Below are 20860 nucleotides of genomic sequence, written 5' to 3'. Positions count from 1 at the left end.
AAACTTGAATTTATTGAGAAATCTTGTGCAAAGGGTTGACAGTGCCTGATGCTATTTGAAATTGTCATAATATGTATTTATATTCAACCCACTATGTCTCAAAGCCTTTAATAATTTTATTTTCTTTTCCATATAATATATAATATATATGTATAATATATATTATATATTATATAAACTTGAAAAAAGTATCTTTAATTTTATATATTAAATATACATTTAATATATATAAAATTAATATATATTTAATATATAATATATATATTATTTATTATATTGTGTATCAGAAAAAGAATTATAAATTATAAATTTCTCTACTATTTTATGCAAGTTGCCTATTATTTTATACAAAAGATTCTGTACAATAATAGACTAATAATAACAGACAATTACATACATAGTGGATTTTTCGTCCTGGTTTCTAATCGAAAAATAATATAATAGTATTATAGCGTTGTAACATTATGATAAATCTTCAATGTTTCTTATACAATTTATTAAGTTTTTTAAAGAGAGAGAGAGAGAGAGATGTGTGTATGAGAAATAAAAAATGTAATAAATTTGTATAAAAGACATTGAAAAGTATCCATATTATTGCAACACTATGATATCATTTCAAAATGAGAAACTTAATTGTTTATAAATTCAAATAAATGTATAATGGAATCAAAAAACTGCAATATGTATCTGAAATAACACACACAGAGCAAAATAAAATAAATTCTGTTTTATCCTCAAATCCTTATGTGTATGTGCAACACGCAGTAGCAATTTGAAGCAATATTCTTAAAAGAACAAAATTACTTCTTTGATACACATGTGGGTTGAAGGAGTGCATGTTAATAGCGATAACTTTCTCATTTGTACCACCACTAGTTATAAATGTCAAAATTGCTTAATGATTTGTCAAAAATAATTCGACCAAATATTACATAGGGTAATAACGCAAACAAGGATGATTATCTTACTTATCATCTGTCTGTGATTTTTATACTATAGCTTGTGTTATGGAATATTATCAAGTATCATTAATATTATACTATCTTACTTTTTCATAAAAGGAAGTAAAAATTAGGACAAATTTTAAGACATATCATCATACGTGAGTAAAATAAGAGTAGAGATTCTAACTTTGCATGTACATGTAGTTTTTTAAAAATTCTGTACCATTATTACGAGAACAATGTGTTTCTTTTTCTACATTTTTTGAAACTTTTATTAATATTTTAAGTGAGATAATCAACCATATGTTTTCTCGTGAACTTGATAATGTCTAATCTTTCTTTAGAAAGAGACGTAGACGAGATTGTATTTATTAGTTGAAAATATGTTGAATATCTCGTAAATTATCTTATAATAATGGAGCTTAGCTGAGTCGCACAAAGACAATGATGCTAGACGCTTATTTGCTCCAAAAAGAAATTAGTAGGGAATTATTGAACATAATTATTGATACGACACTAAGTGCAATTGTATGTAAAAGGGATTAATGGATAATTAAGGAAAAATGTGCGAAAGAGTTCAAAGTACCTCTCGATTATAATCTCTTTTGTTACAGCGCAGCTGTACTTTATTAACTTATTAAGATTATTTATTATTGTATTATACAAAGAATGAATTAGATGAATGGAATAATTTTGTTTATAAACTTAGGAATTTGTGAAAAATACAAACATGGTGCACAAAATGTTCTACCAAAGCAAGATTGTGTTTCTGCACATTTTTACAACTGCTTTAAACATGTAGCATATTTATGTAGAAAATTTGCTGTTCCAAATATTTCAACAAATTGCAATAAGATCCCAAATAACTCAGTTTGTCAGAAGCTCAGTCTATACAAAACGTCTACTGTAAACTTTGTCAGCACAAAATTATACACATCACGAATGTATAATTTTGTACAAATTATGCAGGAGTTCATGCAATCGTGTCAGAGTTTGATGTAGACGCAACTAATTTGTCAAAATGTGTCAATCTGAAGAATCTGTTGCCAAATTATCTAGGATTTTTCATAATTATTGGAAAATAAAATTTAAATTGAATTGCATGATTTCCCATTAGAACATATAAAAGTACAGAATTGAAAAAAGGGACACAGAAAAATAAAACAGATATATAAATTCATTCTTTTAAATCAGGCCACTCTAATTTCACACAATAATGTAAGAAATTAAAAATTCTATTATATGTGTCTCTCTTTTGATGTATTACTGAGAAAATGTTAATAAATGTTGATTAATATTTTTTCACAATACCCTATAGTGATAGCGAGATATTTGCATTGTTGTATATACAAAATTATACATAAGGCGCGCGTATTATATATATATATATGTAATTATTATTATTATAGACGAAATTCATATTGAAACGACTGTCTCGTTTTTACGTTTATATTTTAGGTAAAACGAGATAAAAATAAGTCTCGAAACGAATAAACAAATTGATAGAAAAAATGTGTCGTATATTCTTTTGCTAAAAAGTATACGATATTTCGTCTCATCGAAAATACATATATATGAGAGAACAGAATAAATGTGTAGTTACAATTTTTTTTACCGAATAATGTACGAAATATATATGTATACAGTGATTTTCTTAACCTATATATATTCAGTCTCGTGTTCATGTGTCAAAAAAGCTGTCCGGATCTCAGAGAAATTTGCATAATAATATAAGAAAATAGAATCCACGTAATATTTCACGAGGTCAGTTGAGACAAAAAAGTTACAGAAATGTCAAAAAAACTGTAAAATTAATCGACACATTGAATATCTTTTATAAAAAAAATACCCGTGTGTCAAAATTGAACTAATTGAGGAGAGATTATCAAATATTTGCAATTAATACATTTAATATTTAAATATTTATCAAATATATTTATTAATACGGTATCTTTGCTTTAATATTTTCGATATCTAAGATTTCTGAATTTTTCTTTTAGAATCAAACTTCAACACCTGACTTGGATATGTCGAGAGGAATATGTTATGGAAGCTGCGTCAGGAAGCACTTTATGCTACGAAAATATGCAAATTCTTATTTTCCTCGGATCCATGAGACTTCTGCACTCTTACATGCATCTGCGATTGATACGAATGCAAACAAGGAAGCTTACGTAAAGCAGGGACCGATGAGGAATGTCAGGGATGGACCTTCCTTGAGGGATTTTCTAGGATCGTCTATCATCGATATTCCCAAGGAAGAACCTGTTCCGTACCTGCAGGATATTCGTGGGGAAAATCAAAAAGGTTTCTCTTATTTTTACTACAAAGTTTTTATTTTTATCGATTGCTCAAACTTATATTGTTGTTATTTTTTTGCTCTCTAGTGTACTTTGAAATTTACGGTTGCCAAATGAATGTAAACGACGCCGATATAATATGGTCGATATTGAAATCTCACGGCTACAAACATACGCAAAGCATAGATGATGCGGATATCGTATTGCTCGTTACCTGCTCCATCAGAGACAATGCGGAGCAAAAGGTGTGGAACAAGTTGGAGATGCTGAATGGCATAAGAAACAAGAGAAGGAGACAGTCTGCATCGTCTATGAAGATTGGACTCTTAGGTAAGCTTCTTATATAAACATTCAATGATATCAAGTTGGATAACTATTATAAATACTCTATGTTGTTGAATAAAAATAAATTTTTATTTTATATATTATACAGTTTATTATATTAATATTATATTTAATATTATATTATAATATTATATTTGTTATTAGGATGTATGGCCGAACGTTTAAAGACTAAAATATTGGATAGGGGCAAACTTGTAGATGTGATAGCAGGTCCTGACAGTTACAAAGATCTACCAAGACTCTTAGCAGTAACTGACAATGAAACGGCTATTAATGTTGTACTATCATTTGATGAGACATATGCCGATGTCACACCAGTTAGACTTGATCAAGATTCTATTGGAGCATATGTGTAATGTATATATATATTTAAAAACATGTATAAATATTTTTATAAAATATAGTCTATATGTATGTATGTGTTTTCATCATTTTCAATAGGTTTTAGTTTATTAATTTTCTTTTGTGACTACACTATATTATTACTATATTATTATCTATTACATTTGCAGTTCTATAATGAGAGGTTGCGATAACATGTGCACCTACTGTATCGTTCCATTTACAAGAGGAAGAGAGAGATCCCGACCGGTTGCAAGTATAGTAGACGAAGTTCGACAGTTATCGGATCAAGGTGTAAAAGAAATAACTCTCCTTGGACAAAATGTGAATAGTTACAGAGATTTATCACAGTCGGAATTTGTTGTACCCGCTGATTCAGAGACTCATCTCGCTAAAGGCTTCAAAACAGTCTATAAGAGTAAGAAGGGCGGTTTAAGGTTCAGCGATCTTCTGGATAAAGTCTCTTTGATTAATCCGGAAATAAGAATAAGGTATATCTTTATATCGAGAAAGAGAGAGAGAGGAGACATCAATTATTTCACTATATATATTTGTGTAACATTATGATGACTTTTAGATTTACGTCGCCTCATCCTAAGGATTTTCCCGACGAGGTGTTGCACTTGATAGCCGAAAGGCCAAACATCTGTAAGCAGATTCACTTACCCGCTCAGAGCGGCAATTCCGCTGTATTGGACAGAATGCGAAGAGGATACACCAGGGAAGCGTATCTAGACTTGGTGTATCATGTACGTAATATTCTGCCAGATGTATATCTCTCCAGCGATTTCATCGCCGGGTTCTGCGTCGAGACCGAAGAAGAGTTTCAAGATACTTTATCCCTAATAGACGAAGTGAAATACAACAACGCCTATTTATTCGCCTACAGCATGCGCGAAGTATGATTTTTCTACTGTACATTACTCGAACGATCGAAATCAAAGAAATAAATTTAATAAAATATAATTTTATTAAATATAATATAATTTATGTTTTATTATATATACAATATATATATTTTATTATATATAATATAATTATGTAAAATATAATAAATTATATTTTATTATATATTTAATAAAATATAACAGAAAATTATATATATATATATATTTTTTTTTTTTTTACAGAAAACGACGGCTCATCGACGATACAAAGATGATGTCGAATCGCATGTGAAGCTGGAGCGTTTAAATCGTATGAACATGTTATACAGAAAAGAAGTAGAAAAATTAAACAAAGCACAGATAGGACAGCATCAACTTGTTCTCGTGGAAGGCGTAAGTATTTTATTAATTCGATTATTATATATTATATTTTAATATATATTTATATATTACATTTTAAGAAGTATAATAACATCTCTGTCCTCTTTTTTTTATTTTCTTCTCCCTTTTTTCATAATCTCTTCTAAGTTTTTGCTTCTTAAAAATATTAAACTGTTATGATTTTTTAAATATATATAATTATCATTTTTTTTGCAAAGATATATGTATAAAATATAATCTTTTTTACATTGATATATATTGTTTAAATAGTCAAGCAAAAGATGTAATGAAAATCTACAAGGTAGAAATGATGGCAACGTAAGAGTTATATTACCATCTACAGTTACTCGAATTAATCGACATTCAGCCACAACAAGGAAGATACAACCTGGTGATTACGTTGTTGTACGAATCGACAATGCCAACTCTCAGACTTTACAAGGGATACCTTTGTATTGTTCTTCTATCGTTGAATGTTCATTAGACAGATAATGATTTGTTACGTCAATAATAGGAATTATATATAACATCTATAAGTTTCAAGTGAGTTTCCTTTTTTCAACACACATATATTTGTTCTCGATATATATATGTAGATATTTTATTTTTAAATATGTATAATAGGATTTAAATAATATATTTATTATAATATTATATTATTATAATAATACGATAAGTTAGAACATCATATTATCACATGATAATTTAACGTAATAGTATCAAGTTTCATGGCTAGATGGCAGAAAATCTTAATCACAGTCGCGCATGCGTACACACTACACACATACAAAATTTGTATATTGGTGAATAAAAATCATATCACCATTCAAGTTCAGGTTATGAATTGTGAAATAAAGTGTTGTTTACGTACGCTACGTTTATTATCGATGCTCTGATTGTGCGAATGATTGCAAATTCTGTTTCGCAGAATCCTACTCAGCGATTTGCTTATATAAAATGGCATGTACATTAAATTACGATAAATAAGCATTACATTTATAACTTCTCTTTGAGATATAATATTAAATTTCAAAGTTGATTAATTTTTTCCATTTGAAATGAGAGAGAGAGAGAGATTCTTTATTTAATGTAATAAACACTTGTCAAAATTGCTAACCATCCTGACTGACATATATATCTGTTAATTACTAGGCTTCCAATGATGATATCCCGTCACCTGCAGCAGTAACAGGATTCCCACCGGCAACATCGAATATCGCATCCAGTTTTATGCCACCCATCATGCCTGCGGCACCCTTTATTCCACCTCCCAGTTTACCACCAGGTCCTCCGGGTATAATGCCGCCTCAGTTTTCCATCCCTCCGCCAGGATTTACTTTTCCCATCACAGCCGCGCCTTCTCCAGAGACTGGAGTCATAGGTTGATATCCAGTTGTTAATTTTATTCATGTCAATACGGTAAACCTGGATGTAATTATTTTTTCTTTCGTTTACAGCTGCATCGCCACAGATAACAGCACCAGGGATTCCTCCTCCCTCGCCTATCGCCAACGACGCAGCCACCACTTCGACGATGTCCACGTCAGAGAAGAAGACCGATTGGAGCGAGCACAAGGCACCGGATGGCAGAACATATTACTATAATAACATTACGAAGCAATCATTGTGGGAAAAACCGGATGACTTGAAAACCACGAGCGAATTGTTGTTGTCGCAGTGTCCTTGGAAGGAATATAAATCGGAAAACGGCAAGATATACTATCATAATGTGACCACCAAGGAATCCAGATGGACGATACCGCCGGAACTGGAAGAGCTGAAAACTCGAATCTTGGCCGAGGAAGCTGCAGCAGCTGCTGCGGCTGCTGTAGCAAATGCCACAAATTCGTGAGTGAAATTAATTTATGATATATATATATATATATATTTTTTTTTATACAGACATTTTTATATATCATAAATTAATTTAATTAATATATTTTTATATAGACATATATATGTCTATATTTTTATATATATTATAAATTTATTTCACTCACTAATTATATGATATATAAAAATATAAATGATTTATGACATATAAAAAAATATATATATTTCTTTTTATTTATTATTTTAATAATATTTCTCCTATTTATCACAATTTTTGTGTATTTTCAGTAATATGGTTCCTGCAACCATGCAACGCTTGTCACCGAATATCACGACTATATCGCAAACCAGTACACCAGAACCAGGTGGAAAGTCTGCCATCGAGCAAGCGATGGCCGCCACCCTCGCGGCGATTAATATCCCGACACCGCCGACAAAGCCGGACGAGGATAGTAATTCCGCGATGGGCTCGGCTAATGACAGTCGTACTAGCACGCCCGAGCCAAAGATGCAATTCAAAGATAAGAAGGAAGCGATCGAAGCGTTTAAGGAATTGTTGAGAGAAAGAGACGTCCCGTCGAATGCTACGTGGGAGCAGGCGGTTAAATTGATTCAAAATGATCCTAGATATCCGCAGATGAAGAAATTGAATGAACGCAAACAGGTCTTCAATTCGTACAAGACGCAAAAGCTAAAGGAAGAGCGCGAGCAAGAGAGACTCAGGTAGATCTTTTATGTTTACTTCAGTTATAAGATTATATCAGTTGAGTCAGATGATAAGACAATATCTCTTTGACAGATTGAAAAAGGCGAAGGAGGATCTGGAGCAATTCTTGTTGGAAAACGATAGAATGATGAGTACAACCAAGTATTACAAGTGCGAGGAGCTGTTTGGTAATCTGGAGATTTGGAGGTCGGTCGGTGATTCGGATCGCAGAGACATTTACGAGGATGTCATCTTCAATCTGGCAAAACGCGAGAAGGAGGAGACGAAACAGTTAAAGAAAAGGAATACCAAAAGACTGGCCCAAGTTCTGGATACCATGACCGAGGTGACGTACAGAACCACGTGGCAGGAAGCTCAAGCACTGTTGCTGCAGCATCCTGCGTTTGCGGAAGATGCGGACCTATTGGAGATGGACAAGGAGGATGCCTTGATTGTGTTCGAAAATCATATTCGCCAATTGGAGAAGGACGAGGAGGAAGAGAAGGAGTGCGAGAAAAAACGTAGGAAACGACAGGAAAGGAAAAACAGAGATGGTTTCATAGTAGGTTTCATAGGCTGTTTTCGATTTACGATTTATAATTATTATTATACTTTTCTCAGCATCTAGTTGGACTAAAGTGATCAAAGTTTTTTTCGTATAGAAACAATATAATAAAAAATTATTTTGTTTTAATCTAATTATAATTAATTTAAAAAATTATAATTTTAGTATCTACTCGATGAACTTCACGAACAAGGCAAGCTAACGTCAATGTCGTTGTGGGTAGAACTATATCCCATGCTGTCCGCTGATCTTCGATTCTCAGCTATGCTCGGACAATCGGGTTCGACCCCGTTAGATCTCTTCAAGTTCTACGTCGAAGACTTGAAGTCTCGATTCCACGACGAGAAGAAGATCATTCGCGAGATACTTAAAGACAAGAATTTCGAAGTGCAAGTCAATACGACATTCGAGGAATTCGCCACAGTCGTGTGCGAGGATCGAAAGTCGGCCACTCTGGACGCGGGTAACGTTAAATTAACGTACAATCTGTTGCTGGAGAAAGCGGAAGCGCGCGAGAAGGAACGCGTCAAGGAAGAAACGCGCAAGTTCAAGAAATTGGAGACCGGTTTCAAGAATTTGCTCAAGACGCTAAACGTTGATTATCAAATGACGTGGGAGGACGTGAGAGCAAAAATCGAGGAGGAACAAGATTTCAAGGCGATCACTTTGGAGAGCGAAAGGATACGCATATTCAAGGAATATCAGCATGAACTTGAGGAGAGTTGCAGCCATCATCATATTAGAAGCAAGAAGAAGAAGGCGAAGAAATTGAAACGTAAATCGCGATCGCGCTCGCACAGCGTGAGTATATTATCGCGATTCCTTTCTGTTTTTAATATAATTTAAACGATCTAAAATTTATATCTCTTCTCTTCTGAATAGGAATCTGAAGGTAGTGACAAGGGTTTGAAGAGAAAGCGGCATAAGTCGCGTTCGCCTAGCATTCCCAGTAAGTCCGACAGTTCCGAATCCGAAACGAGGAAATCTAAGAGAAAGAAGAACAAACGGAAGAGAGGCCGCAGTCATTCTGTATGTATTAAATATTTTCTTTTATTTTATTTAGTTGTATTATCTTTTACTCCTCTTTTTACTCATAATTTATTATTAATTTGATCTCATACAAATCAACAATTTTATATTTGTTATATTTGTTATATAAGTATTAGAAATTAAATCTAAAAAAGTATTTATTTATATTATATTATTCAAGTGTTTGCATCATAATATTAATTATATTTTTAATATAATAATTTATATAATATTTAATTAATATTTAATTAATATAATATTTAATTTAATATAATATATAATTAATATTATATTAATATAATATTGTTCAAAGTATATTTTATATATATTTCATCACATTTCTCAACATTTCCATAGCCTTCGCACTCGAGACTTGCATCCTCCGAGGAGGCTTCTCCGGAAAGAAAACGGAAAGAGGAAAAGCATCGGAGACCCTCAGTTCACAGCGAGGGATCTGTCACGGAAAATAATGAGCATCACGAACTTTCCGAAGACGAGTTGGAGAAACAACGGGCGCAACTCTTGCGCGAGCTTCAAATGCAACAATAGGAGAACTGAGAACTATGTCAAGTTTGTCCTGTTGTTTATCTCGAGAAAGAGCGAGCGAAAGAGAAGTTAATATTCTTTCTGATATCTAAAATTAGAAATCGTTTTATTTTTCTTCTCGTGATTAATCAATGACGATTGCCTTTTCTGACTATATCGTCGGAAAAGTATGTTCCTTATCTTCCTATATCTTCGTTCAAAAAATGACAATATATTAATAGAATCGAGAATTCAACAACGAATCGAGTCACATTTCTTTTTAAGAAAGATCACAAATCTGAAATACGCATTTATACATATGACGAGGACGTTCACATAAAAATAGATAATATTACATAACGTGTTCCAATCTTCCACTGCGCAAGTGATCTTTTCTAAAGAATGTATGTGACTTGTCTCATCTTTTATTATTCTTCACGTCTCTTTAGTGACTTAATGATCGCGTCGTATTCTTTGCGATTAGAAGTAACGATGCGCGACAAGTGCAAATTGATATGTCTGACAAGCGTTACTGAAATACAATAGCTCACATATTTTTTTGTCGGCGTTTATCGATTTATGTCGCCGATTTAACGTGTAAATCGACTTTTCTGAAACGTATTTTTTTCTTTGCTACATAATAAGCATAATATTTTTATCTTTGCTACATAATAAGCATAATAAAATCACGTAGATAATGTAATCAGATATTATTCATTTTGATAGTGTCAGGAAATAATTGTGATTAGCGTTAGCTCTTAATGCGTCTAAGAATTTATTTTTTTTTATTTATACTCTTTTTCACTTAATAATAATACTGCTATTTCTATTTCTCACTTTTATTTTACATTACTTTTTTTCTAATTACTTCTAGTTTAGAAAATTGAAAACATAGAACTGCATAATTTCCTTCAATTCTATTTTAATATCAAAGAAATTTTGCGTATCACTAGATGTCTTGAATCCTCTATCGAGATAATAAAAAAAGAAGATTTTTCAATTACGTAATATTTCTATTATAATCAATCACGTCTTTGAACGTCACGCTCCAATATATTTAGTTATGCCTTTATTTATTGCAACAGTAATATTATTAATTCTATGAGTCAAAAACAAATAATGCTGGAAGCGAGTTAGAAAACAAGATAAAAATAGAAAATATTTGCATTTCAAAATTCAACTCGGATTAACTCTCACTTATCTTGTGTAAAATTATCATACGAGGTACATACATACATATGCGACATACATTATGTATGGTCGACCATCATTGATTTTGATTATATCTAATGTAGTCATAAGTGATACGATTTAGGTTTTCGGTTGTAAAAAGCAATGATGCGTAATACTTTGACTTCTCTTTCAAAATTGAATAGAATGCATATAGAGATAATATAATAAATATATTTATTTTATTTTAGTACACAAGAATTCTGAAAATATATATATATTATATTTTTATATATTATGTTTTATATTATATTATACATTTTATATATATATATATATATATATATATATAATATATTTAAAATATAATATATTTATTATAAAATTTTTCTATTATAAAATATATATAACATAATAAATATATTATATTTTATTATAAATTTACATTATAATTTAATATTACAATATAGAATTGGGACAAATAGAGAGGAACATAAAAAAACGGTAACAAAATCTACCTTGAAAATTGAGCAGAGACAGAGAATATTTTTTAATACTTTTTTGAACTTCTAACAGTAGATGATATCTACTTCTGGCCGTCATCGCGCAACCCGGGGTGATCGTCAGCCGATCGTACGTCCCTGAACGTTTCCGCGAGAAAGAGGTGGGGGAATCTGTAATAGACGAAGACGAGGACGAGCGTTCGTCCGATGGTGCGCGGTGACGTCGAACCGTGTTTCCTCTCAGTTTCGGCAATTCGACACAACGAGTGCCGAGGAAGAGAAGAACGAGGTGGAGGAGGAGGAAGAGGAGAAGAGATCCGGTCGCGAGAGATAGGATCCGTCGATCGCGACACAAGAACGTTCTGCAGGAACTGTCAGTCAAAGGGCTCCGAGTTCTCCGCCCTCGAAGATCGCATTTGACCAAGGGCGCCGACGTCATCCCTCTCTCTCTTTCTCTCTCATCCTGTCCCCGTCCCCGTTGAAAGATGTTGGCCCTGGTGTGTCGTCAGGCATTTCTGGCGAATACCCAAAAGTGAGTATTCAATAAATCGAAGCTCGATCCGTCCTAGAGTTTTCTTCTTCTCTTCCACGAATAAACGACCGTGAACGTATCGATCATCTAGTATATAGTCCTAGGATAACCCAACCTCCGCTCGGCGATTTTCTTCCACCTAGTCTTGCGAAAAAAGAGAAATAAATTTGTTGTCACATGATGTTTGAGTTCTCTACCAGATGATGATGCGCCACATCGCAAGTCATGTGAATACTCCTATTGCGACGTCAAATATTTCATTTATTACGCGGAGCTTTATTCGAATACGTAAAAAAGTTCGGAGTAAGAACAAAGTAAAATTCTGAGGACTTATTTGGTTTCTTAATGGTAGAACACATTTGCATGGTCTCTTTCTTAAGGAAGAGGAAGATGTGAACGAAAGAGAGATCTCTCTCGATTTGGCAATGAAATGACAAACGTCTTGACAGCTGACATCATTGTTGATGTTGATCATTAATGAATGCACTGACCACAAAATAAAGTCTTCCTTGAGAAGAAAGAAAATATCGCCGAACGAAGTAATTCGAATAATACTTGATGTAATTTACTAATATAAGATTGTAAAAAAATAATTGTAATTAATGTTCGAATGTAAGAAGCTTATAATGGATTATTTTTTATTAATTTATTTATTTTTATATAAATTTAGAATTTTCGTGATCGAATATTTATTGAAGATTCAGTAGTTATATCTTTTTTTTTTTACAAATGTTTTTTTTAAGTTAAATAACACGTGTCAATGTGTCATTTGCAAAAGAATGAAATTAGAGGTTTGTGAGTGTGTTTATTTTGTGTGAAAAGAAAATTTACTTAATCGCGAGAAATGTTTTTTTTAATTAATTTCAATTTTCGAAAGTAATTAAAGTTGGAAATAAACAATCGTAAAAAATATCACGAATATACTATGTAATCTTAATATTATTATAGAAGATAAATGTTTTTAAATTAATTTTAATTAATTTCAATATTTTCATCAGACTTTCACATATATTAATATACATATCGTAACGTTGACGATATAATCAACATCTATGCAGATATGAAAGTAATTAAAAATGGAAATAAAAACAATTATAAAAAAATATCTCGAAATTATGTAATCTTAATTAATATTATTACGGAAGCGATATGCTATATATATCCCCCTTTTGGATGGAATTTATGTTTATAACTTGTCACAATTATCTACAATAATTATCGATAACACTGCTAATTAGGTTCAAGCAAAGAAGATATTATATAACATAGTTTATTCCGTCTATTTACTCGAATACTCTCAATATTCTCTCCTTTGTCTTTTCTAGTATTATGTTAATTTAATATAGTTAACTTTTTTTTATCGATTAGATCGCGATAATTTTTGCAGCATAAGAGACGATGATATCTTACACGTGTCTTTATCTCAATACGGTTGCAATATTTATGAACGGAAATAGTAAATGAATCACTTTTACTCAAGTACGATACAACATAAGTAAACAAGAGGCTCGTCTCAAATTCAAATGCATATTTGACGACGACGATAAGATTGTCAACTCGAGATTTTACCGCAAAAGGTGGCTAGATAAATATTTGAAAATCTTATCTCTCTTAAGAGGACCTAGATAAATTCTTATCTAATATATCTTCCTTCCGGGAGAAATTAAAAACAATATTTCCTCTTCTTCTATCAATTATCAATTATTATTATCAAATATTATTATTGTTATTTCTTTTTCTTCTATTAATTATGAATTATTATTATCTACTATTGTTTCTTTTCTCTTCTATTAATTATTATTTATTATTATTTCTTTTTGCTTTTCTGTGCTACTAATTATTTTATTATTATTATTATTTTCTTCTATTAATTATTATCAATTATTATTATTATTATTTTTTTTTTCTTCTATCAATTATCATTTATTATTTATTATACCTTTCTCTTCTATTTTTATTAATTATTTATCAATTATTATTTCTTTTTTCTTCTATTAATTATCTTATTACTTATTTTACAGAGTCAGCGCCAGATGCTTAGGGTCAAGCATAGTGCCAGTATCAAACCCACCGGAATTCCCACTGGAGAATGAACCCATTCTCAGTTACAAGAAGGGCAGCCCGGAGAGAGCAGAGCTGGAGAAGGTCCTGGGGAAGATGGCCACCGAATGCGAGGAAGTGCCATTAGTCATCGGCAACGAGGAGATCAAGACCGACCTGTGCAGAGATCAGGTCATGGTACGTCACATCATATCACATCAACTATCAACCGTGTGTAGGCCGAAACTTTGAAAACGTCTCTCCAATTGACCGCAATTCTTCTTTCCAGCCACACAATCACAGGGAGAAGATCGCCAAGTATTACTGGGCGACGCCGGAGCTGGTGAAGAAGGCGATCGACGTCGCGGTGAAGGCGCAACGAGAATGGGAGAGGCAGCCGATCGAGAAGCGTCTGGAGCTGTGGCTGAGGATAGCCGATCTGATGGCGACCAAGTACAGACAACATCTGAACGCCGCAACCATGCTCGGCCAGAGCAAGACGGTGATACAGGCGGAGATCGACAGCGCGGCGGAGCTGATCGACTTCTTTAGGATGCACGCGTACTTCGCGAAGGAGAGCCTCAAGTATCAGCCGATCTCGCCGAATCGGCAGATCCTGAACTCGATGAGGTATCGCGGCATGGACGGCTTCGTCGCGGCGGTGTCGCCGTTCAACTTCACCGCGATCGGCGGCAACCTCAGCTACACGCCGGCTCTGATGGTTTGTAAACGTTTGCAAACCAAGACAGCGCTTTAAAAAAAAATGTTGAGGCTCTTGCGTCATAAGTATCACGAGCGCGTGATTAACCATGTGCGATTGCAGGGTAACGCCGTGTTATGGAAGCCGTCCGACACCGCGTTACTGTCCAACTGGTGGATCTTTAAGATATGCAGGGAGGCCGGGGTGCCGCCTGGCGTCGTGAATTTCGTCCCGTGCGAGGGACCCGTCTTCGGCGACGCCATCACGTCCTCGCCTCACTTCGCCGGGCTCAACTTCACCGGCTCGGTGCCGACGTTCAATCGCCTGTGGGTGCAGGTCGGCCAGAATCTCTCCAGATACAGGAACTATCCGAAATTGATCGGCGAGTGCGGCGGTAAGAATTATCACTTCGTTCACTCCAGCGCGGACGTCGAGTCGGTTGTCTACGCGACGATAAAGAGCGCCTTCGAGTTCAACGGACAAAAGTGCTCCGCCTGCAGTAGAATGTACGTGCCGGAGTCTTTGTGGCCCAAGGTGAGCGAGGATACCCCGTTGCATTAACCCTTTTATCAATGATGATGGGTACCCAGATGTCTGACGCAACTTGAAATGTTAGAAATATGAAAGAAAGAGAGAATGTTCAATGTTTAGCAGGTGCTATAAAGATATTGTCATAATGCTGTGCGTGGAAAACACAATCGGTACCCATACATTGATGAGAAGGTGAAAAATTATGCATTGACAGAAGGATTAAATTAGCCTCGAGCGTGTAATAACTTTTTTCAAGTGATTTTTTTTAACAATCTTTTTTGTTTCAGATAAAGGAAGGTCTCTTGGCTCTTCGGCAGAAACTCACGATCGGCGATGTTCAAGATTTCACTGTGTTCACCGGCGCCGTTATAGACGCCGCCGCGTTTAAACGTATCTCCGGTTACATCGATTATGCGAAGAAATCGCCCAAGATGGAAATCCTCGGCGGTGGAGGCTACGACGACTCGTACGTTTTGTGAACGCGATTATTATTAATTTATTCCGATGATAATTATTATTATTAACGCAATTTTAATGTTGTAACTATTCTAAGACGCGAGATTATTATTATTAATTTATTTCGATGATGATTATTATTATCAACGCAACCTTAATGTTGTAATCATTATCCTAAGACGCGAATGCTGCTTCCTAGGTGCGGATACTTCATCGAGCCGACAATAGTGCAAAGCAAAGATCCAAAAGAGAAACTCATGACGGAAGAGATATTCGGTCCGGTGCTTACGATATACGTTTACAAGGACTCCGATCTGGACGAGACCGTAAAACTGGTAGGAACATCCACGCCATACGCTCTAACAGGCGCAATATTTGCGGAAGACGAGTAAGTAAGAGTTACTAGTTGCCACATTTGACGTTTCACATGTGTGTGACGAGGATAAAAAGAAAGGATCCCGCATCAAATACGTTTTTATCATTTTTTGTTCAGCTACAACATATAAGAAAACCAGCTGATCTTACCAAGATTTAATTTTATACAGGATTAGTGTGGAGTTTTTTATATATAAAAAGTCCTAGAGGAAATTGAATCCCGATAAAATCAGCTGGTTTTCTCATATGTTGCAGATTATTATCTGCTGAATAAAAAATGTAAAATTAGGCTCAAAGCTAAATAATAGACGGTTACTCGTTTACAAGCAGTCAAACAGGAAAAACTCGGGCTCTGCGAGTTGTTTGACTGGCTGTAACTCAGTCACTATCCAATGTTTAGCTTTGAGGCTATTACATCTTTTGTTCAGCAAGTCACAAGCTACAACATATGAAAAAATCAGCCAATTCCGCCGAAAGCCAAAATCCAATGCATTTGATGCGGGGTCCTTCGGACGAAAAATGTCACACGTTATATTCTAAATTGCATGCTGAATTCTCTAAACTTGAACACGTATTGTGTATTACGATCGAGTAAATTATTCTTCTCGTTTATTGTAGAAAGTGGGCGAGGAAGATGCTCGAGGATTTAAAGTATACCGCCGGTAATTTTTACGTGAACGACAAATCGACCGGATCGGTGGTCGGCCAGCAACCCTTCGGCGGCAGTCGAATGTCAGGAACGAACGACAAAGCCGGTGGACCTCATTACGTACTTCGCTGGTCGTCTCCGCAGTCTATTAAGGAGAACTTTGCGCCTATACGGGAGTACGACTATCCGTACATGAGATCCTAAACGCGGACAGTTTCATTATTGATTCACCGATGTGATGCAGTATCTGGTAATTTAGATTGGCGATAGTCAGAAATGAATTGCAATATCTGATCAGAAGAGAAATGTATTGAAGCAGTATGTACCACGGTAAATGTCATTTTTAAATTAAGTTTCTTAATTGAGAAAAGCAAATCGAAATTTCATGATTACAAGAATAACATGAATGATGTTATATAAAGTAAAATTTCATCTGATTAATTTCTTATCCTGCGGTGAGTCGAGTTTCTAACTAATCAATTAGAAAAAAGACGAGGAAGCTTTTAGCAAAGAGAAAATCAGATGGCATAGGAATAGAGAAAGAGAGTAAAAACTAAAAAATATGTACCATGAAATAAGATCTAAAATGCCAGATTAATTTAGCGTATAAAAGTTGATTTTGTGTGCTTTTTGTCCCGATGGAAAGCACATAGTAAATTTGCGAGCGCAGTTTCGCGATGCACAATAGAGACACGACTAGATTTTTTTTTAGATGAACAAATGCTAGAAAGAGGAGAAATCACAAACACACATTTACACAGCTTCGTAAACGAGTTACATTTAATAACGCCTTCGAATGTTTTTCACATGAGTGTAAGGTCTTACTATATCCAAGACATTGCTTTGAAGAATTTAAAGCATTACACACGAGTGTCAAAGTATTATCTAACGTGCATTTCGGAAACATCCTTTTTCTTCGTGTCTCTGTCCCTCTCGGTATAATAATACTTTTATAACTCAGGTGATCGAGCTGGAGGAAGAAGCAATGACGCGTTTAATCCGCCAAGGCACTTTGATAATCTCTCATAAAATTTGCAATCGATACTGGATATTGTCAAGTGTTCTGAATGTCCTGAATCGACGGGGTGGAATAAATAATGTTCAATGTGATTGATAAAGCGCTTCGGCTTAAAAAGATCCTATTTACGCGGCGCGCTAATATATTCTACAGTTCTTTTTTTTTCTTTTCTTTTTTAATTATTAGGGAGATTGTGTGATGTGCGGATATGCAGTGACCCTTTGGTTCCTTTTTAATGTACTTTGTAAGATTGTATATATACAGAAAGAAGATCTCTGTGTAAATGGTTAATATAAAACCTTTTAGATTTTAGATATACCCTTATTCAGACCCGATTTGTCCTCTAGTCTTTCGTTCGAGATCGATGTGATTTCGCAAGTTGACTAGCTGAGAGGACATATTAACTGACAATATATTGTATACTGCGGCAAATGTTACAGTGTTATTTAAGTGTACAATAGCAATAAAAAAAAATATATATATATTGATATTTATATCTTTATGAATTCTTTGTACCTGGTCGAGAGCTGTAATAAGGGAACGCGCCATTTTTTGAATACCGGACGTGACGTCACGCGGAGTAAGCGAGTTATCTCGAGACTCGACATCTCTCGACTCTCGACCGGTCTTTCTTTCGTGATTCCACGCGTAGGAAAGAAATAATGTGAGTAAATTTCCGAAATTTTTCAATATTATTCTACATATATATGTCACAATAACGAAATCATTTTTGTATGCTTTTCGTGAAGTTATGTAAGATGTTAAAAAATCTTTTGTAAAAAAAATATCGCTTTACAAAAAGTATTTTACCTGCTACGTACTTGTTAGGTTATATTTTAATGTATAATGTTTCATATATGTATATTTCAATTATTCATTCGAATGTCAAGTATTATTGCATTTTCCAGTATTTTTAATACAAATTCTGCGTTTGTATTATTAATAATAATTAATTTATTAATTAATATTAAGTAAAATAATTATACTCAATATATTTATCATACCTATATATATATATATATATTACATATTTATTATAATATATAATATATATAATAATATATAAATAATATATTATATATATTATAATAATAATAATTAATAGCAATTGGAAAATATCTAATTACATTACACAAGTATAGTGATTGCGATGATGTATTAGACAGTTTTAGTTATCAACAATATTTTTAACAAGCTAAAATTTGTTCAAGTTAAAAATTATTTTACGTAGATCTGTGATACAACTCTTTTTATAATATTTTTCTCTTAATTACAGAATGGCGGACGCTGCTCCAGCCGCTCGTGGAGGCTTTCGTGGAGGTTTCGGTTCTCGTGGAGGCGATCGTGGAGGTCTGAGAGGCCGAGGTCGAGGTAGAGGTCGCGGACGCGGTCGTGGACGCGGCAAGGAGGACAGCAAGGAATGGATCCCCGTCACCAAGCTGGGTCGTCTGGTCAGAGACGGCAAGATCCAATCCCTCGAGCATATCTATCTATTCTCCTTGCCAATCAAGGAATATGAGATCATCGACAAATTCCTCGGACCGGATCTAAAGGACGAGGTCTTGAAAATCATGCCGGTACAAAAGCAGACTAGGGCGGGTCAACGTACGCGTTTCAAGGTAAACCTAAAGTCTTTCTTCTCTCATCGACACATTAGAATTAGTTATTTTAATGAATTAAAATTGATACGACAACCTAATAATCCCTAATACTGACTAAACAAGGCTAAAGAGTTACGTGTGACAAGATTGAGTGAAATGAAACATTTTGTATAGGCTTTTGTTGCCATCGGAGACAGCAACGGTCACATTGGATTGGGAGTCAAGTGCTCGAAGGAAGTAGCCACTGCCATTCGCGGTGCCATCATCCTTGCCAAGCTCTCCGTAGTGCCGGTTCGACGCGGTTATTGGGGCAACAAGATCGGCAAGCCTCACACAGTGCCGTGTAAGGTGACCGGCAAATGCGGTTCCGTCCAGGTGCGCCTGATACCAGCACCCAGAGGTACCGGCATCGTGTCCGCTCCGGTTCCCAAGAAGCTGCTTCAGATGGCCGGTATCGAGGATTGTTACACCTCAGCCAGGGGATCCACCTGTACGCTCGGTAATTTCGCTAAGGCGACTTACGCTGCGATCGCCAAGACGTACGCGTACCTTACTCCCGATTTGTGGAAGGAGCAGGCTCTTGCTAAGGCGCCGTATCAAGAATACGCCGACTTTCTGTCGAAGACACACAAAGGAGGCGTTAGAGCGGCCGAGGTTGTCTAAATAAACGTCCTCCAGTCTCAGGAGAGCTTTTTGAAAAAATTGTAAATTGGGTCTCATTATTTTCTCCTCCCGCATCTTCCGATTTCCTGAAAGTTTGTGTATTGTATTAAATATGTTTTAATGTGTGTGTATATATTCAAAATTATATATATATAAGACTTTTTGTTGAGGAAAGTTTAGATCTATCCATTTTAAATAATATATGTAATTTTAATAAGGGGTGCAATTTTTATTAATTAGAAAATTTATGATAAAACGCTAAAAGGGAAAATTACTTAATGATTATAAGAGATATATTTTATGATTATTTTAATTATTAATATAATGCATTCCTTTTTAATTTATTAATATATTTTATTTGTTTAGAGAAGTTTAAAGTTGTAAAGGTCTTTTCAAGACCTACAAAACGCGCCCAAAGCGAATGTTCTACGACTTTCACAGGCCTTAATTTTTTAATTCAAAGTTTAAACGTTTTTTGCGAAAATTAATCGAGTTTAAAGTACTATAACATTTTATTTAAAACATATTTTATAATTTTTATTACGTACTATTATTTTAAAATTTAATTAACGCTTTAATGAGTTGATTTCTATCAAAAAATATTAATCAAATTTAAACAAACTTTATATAAAAATATCATTCTGTTTTATATAAAATCGAAGAATGGCGCGCGCATAGCGCGCGCTTGTGTTGTTCTAGTAAATTAAAAAGTTAAATGTAAAACGGTGACATAAAATAATGTAATAAATGTAAGTTAATTGTAAG

At 34.2% G+C, this 20860-nt stretch overlaps 4 protein-coding genes across 6 annotated transcripts; all 4 read left to right on the top strand.

The window, feature by feature from the left end:
- Positions 1 to 328: 328 nt before the first annotated feature.
- LOC145943735 (mitochondrial tRNA methylthiotransferase CDK5RAP1) lies at positions 329 to 5691 on the top strand. Its single transcript, XM_083051533.1, has 8 exons — positions 329 to 2708; positions 2945 to 3251; positions 3332 to 3574; positions 3734 to 3941; positions 4102 to 4422; positions 4509 to 4830; positions 5062 to 5211; positions 5470 to 5691. Exons 2-8 carry the CDS (start codon positions 2972 to 2974, stop codon positions 5689 to 5691), a joined length of 1746 nt encoding a protein of 581 aa, XP_082907659.1. The 5' UTR covers positions 329 to 2708; positions 2945 to 2971.
- Positions 5692 to 5981: 290 nt separating this feature from the next.
- Prp40 (pre-mRNA processing factor 40) lies at positions 5982 to 11732 on the top strand. Of its 3 annotated transcripts, none has more exons than XR_014426568.1 (9): positions 5982 to 6159; positions 6352 to 6580; positions 6657 to 7047; positions 7321 to 7755; positions 7832 to 8300; positions 8469 to 9104; positions 9186 to 9332; positions 9690 to 9946; positions 11607 to 11732. XR_014426568.1 is itself a non-coding variant. In XM_083051531.1 (8 exons), exons 1-8 carry the CDS (start codon positions 6157 to 6159, stop codon positions 9879 to 9881), a joined length of 2502 nt encoding a protein of 833 aa, XP_082907657.1. In that variant the 5' UTR covers positions 5982 to 6156; the 3' UTR covers positions 9882 to 11274. The 3 variants fall into 3 exon arrangements, 1 of the variants encoding a protein (XP_082907657.1); XR_014426567.1 differs by having other exon boundaries at positions 11604 to 11722; XM_083051531.1 differs by lacking the exon at positions 11607 to 11732 and having other exon boundaries at positions 9690 to 11274.
- Positions 11733 to 11734: 2 nt separating this feature from the next.
- P5cdh1 (delta-1-Pyrroline-5-carboxylate dehydrogenase 1) lies at positions 11735 to 18313 on the top strand. The gene is made up of 7 exons (XM_083051534.1): positions 11735 to 12062; positions 14084 to 14300; positions 14392 to 14823; positions 14926 to 15336; positions 15621 to 15799; positions 15989 to 16177; positions 16783 to 18313. The coding sequence occupies exons 1-7, from the start codon at positions 12016 to 12018 to the stop codon at positions 17015 to 17017; spliced, it is 1710 nt and encodes a 569-aa protein (XP_082907660.1). The 5' UTR covers positions 11735 to 12015; the 3' UTR covers positions 17018 to 18313.
- Positions 18314 to 18419: 106 nt separating this feature from the next.
- LOC145943746 (small ribosomal subunit protein uS5) lies at positions 18420 to 20137 on the top strand. Its single transcript, XM_083051544.1, has 3 exons — positions 18420 to 18495; positions 19108 to 19450; positions 19607 to 20137. Exons 2-3 carry the CDS (start codon positions 19109 to 19111, stop codon positions 20093 to 20095), a joined length of 831 nt encoding a protein of 276 aa, XP_082907670.1. The 5' UTR covers positions 18420 to 18495; position 19108; the 3' UTR covers positions 20096 to 20137.
- Positions 20138 to 20860: the final 723 nt, after the last annotated feature.

This window comes from Prenolepis imparis, unplaced genomic scaffold (assembly GCF_030444845.1).
Source record: "Prenolepis imparis isolate NDT839.2.m4 unplaced genomic scaffold, iyPreImpa1.0 SCAF_12, whole genome shotgun sequence".
In the NCBI taxonomy this organism is placed as follows: domain Eukaryota; kingdom Metazoa; phylum Arthropoda; class Insecta; order Hymenoptera; family Formicidae; genus Prenolepis; species Prenolepis imparis.
This window is presented reverse-complemented; position numbering and strand designations above follow the sequence as displayed.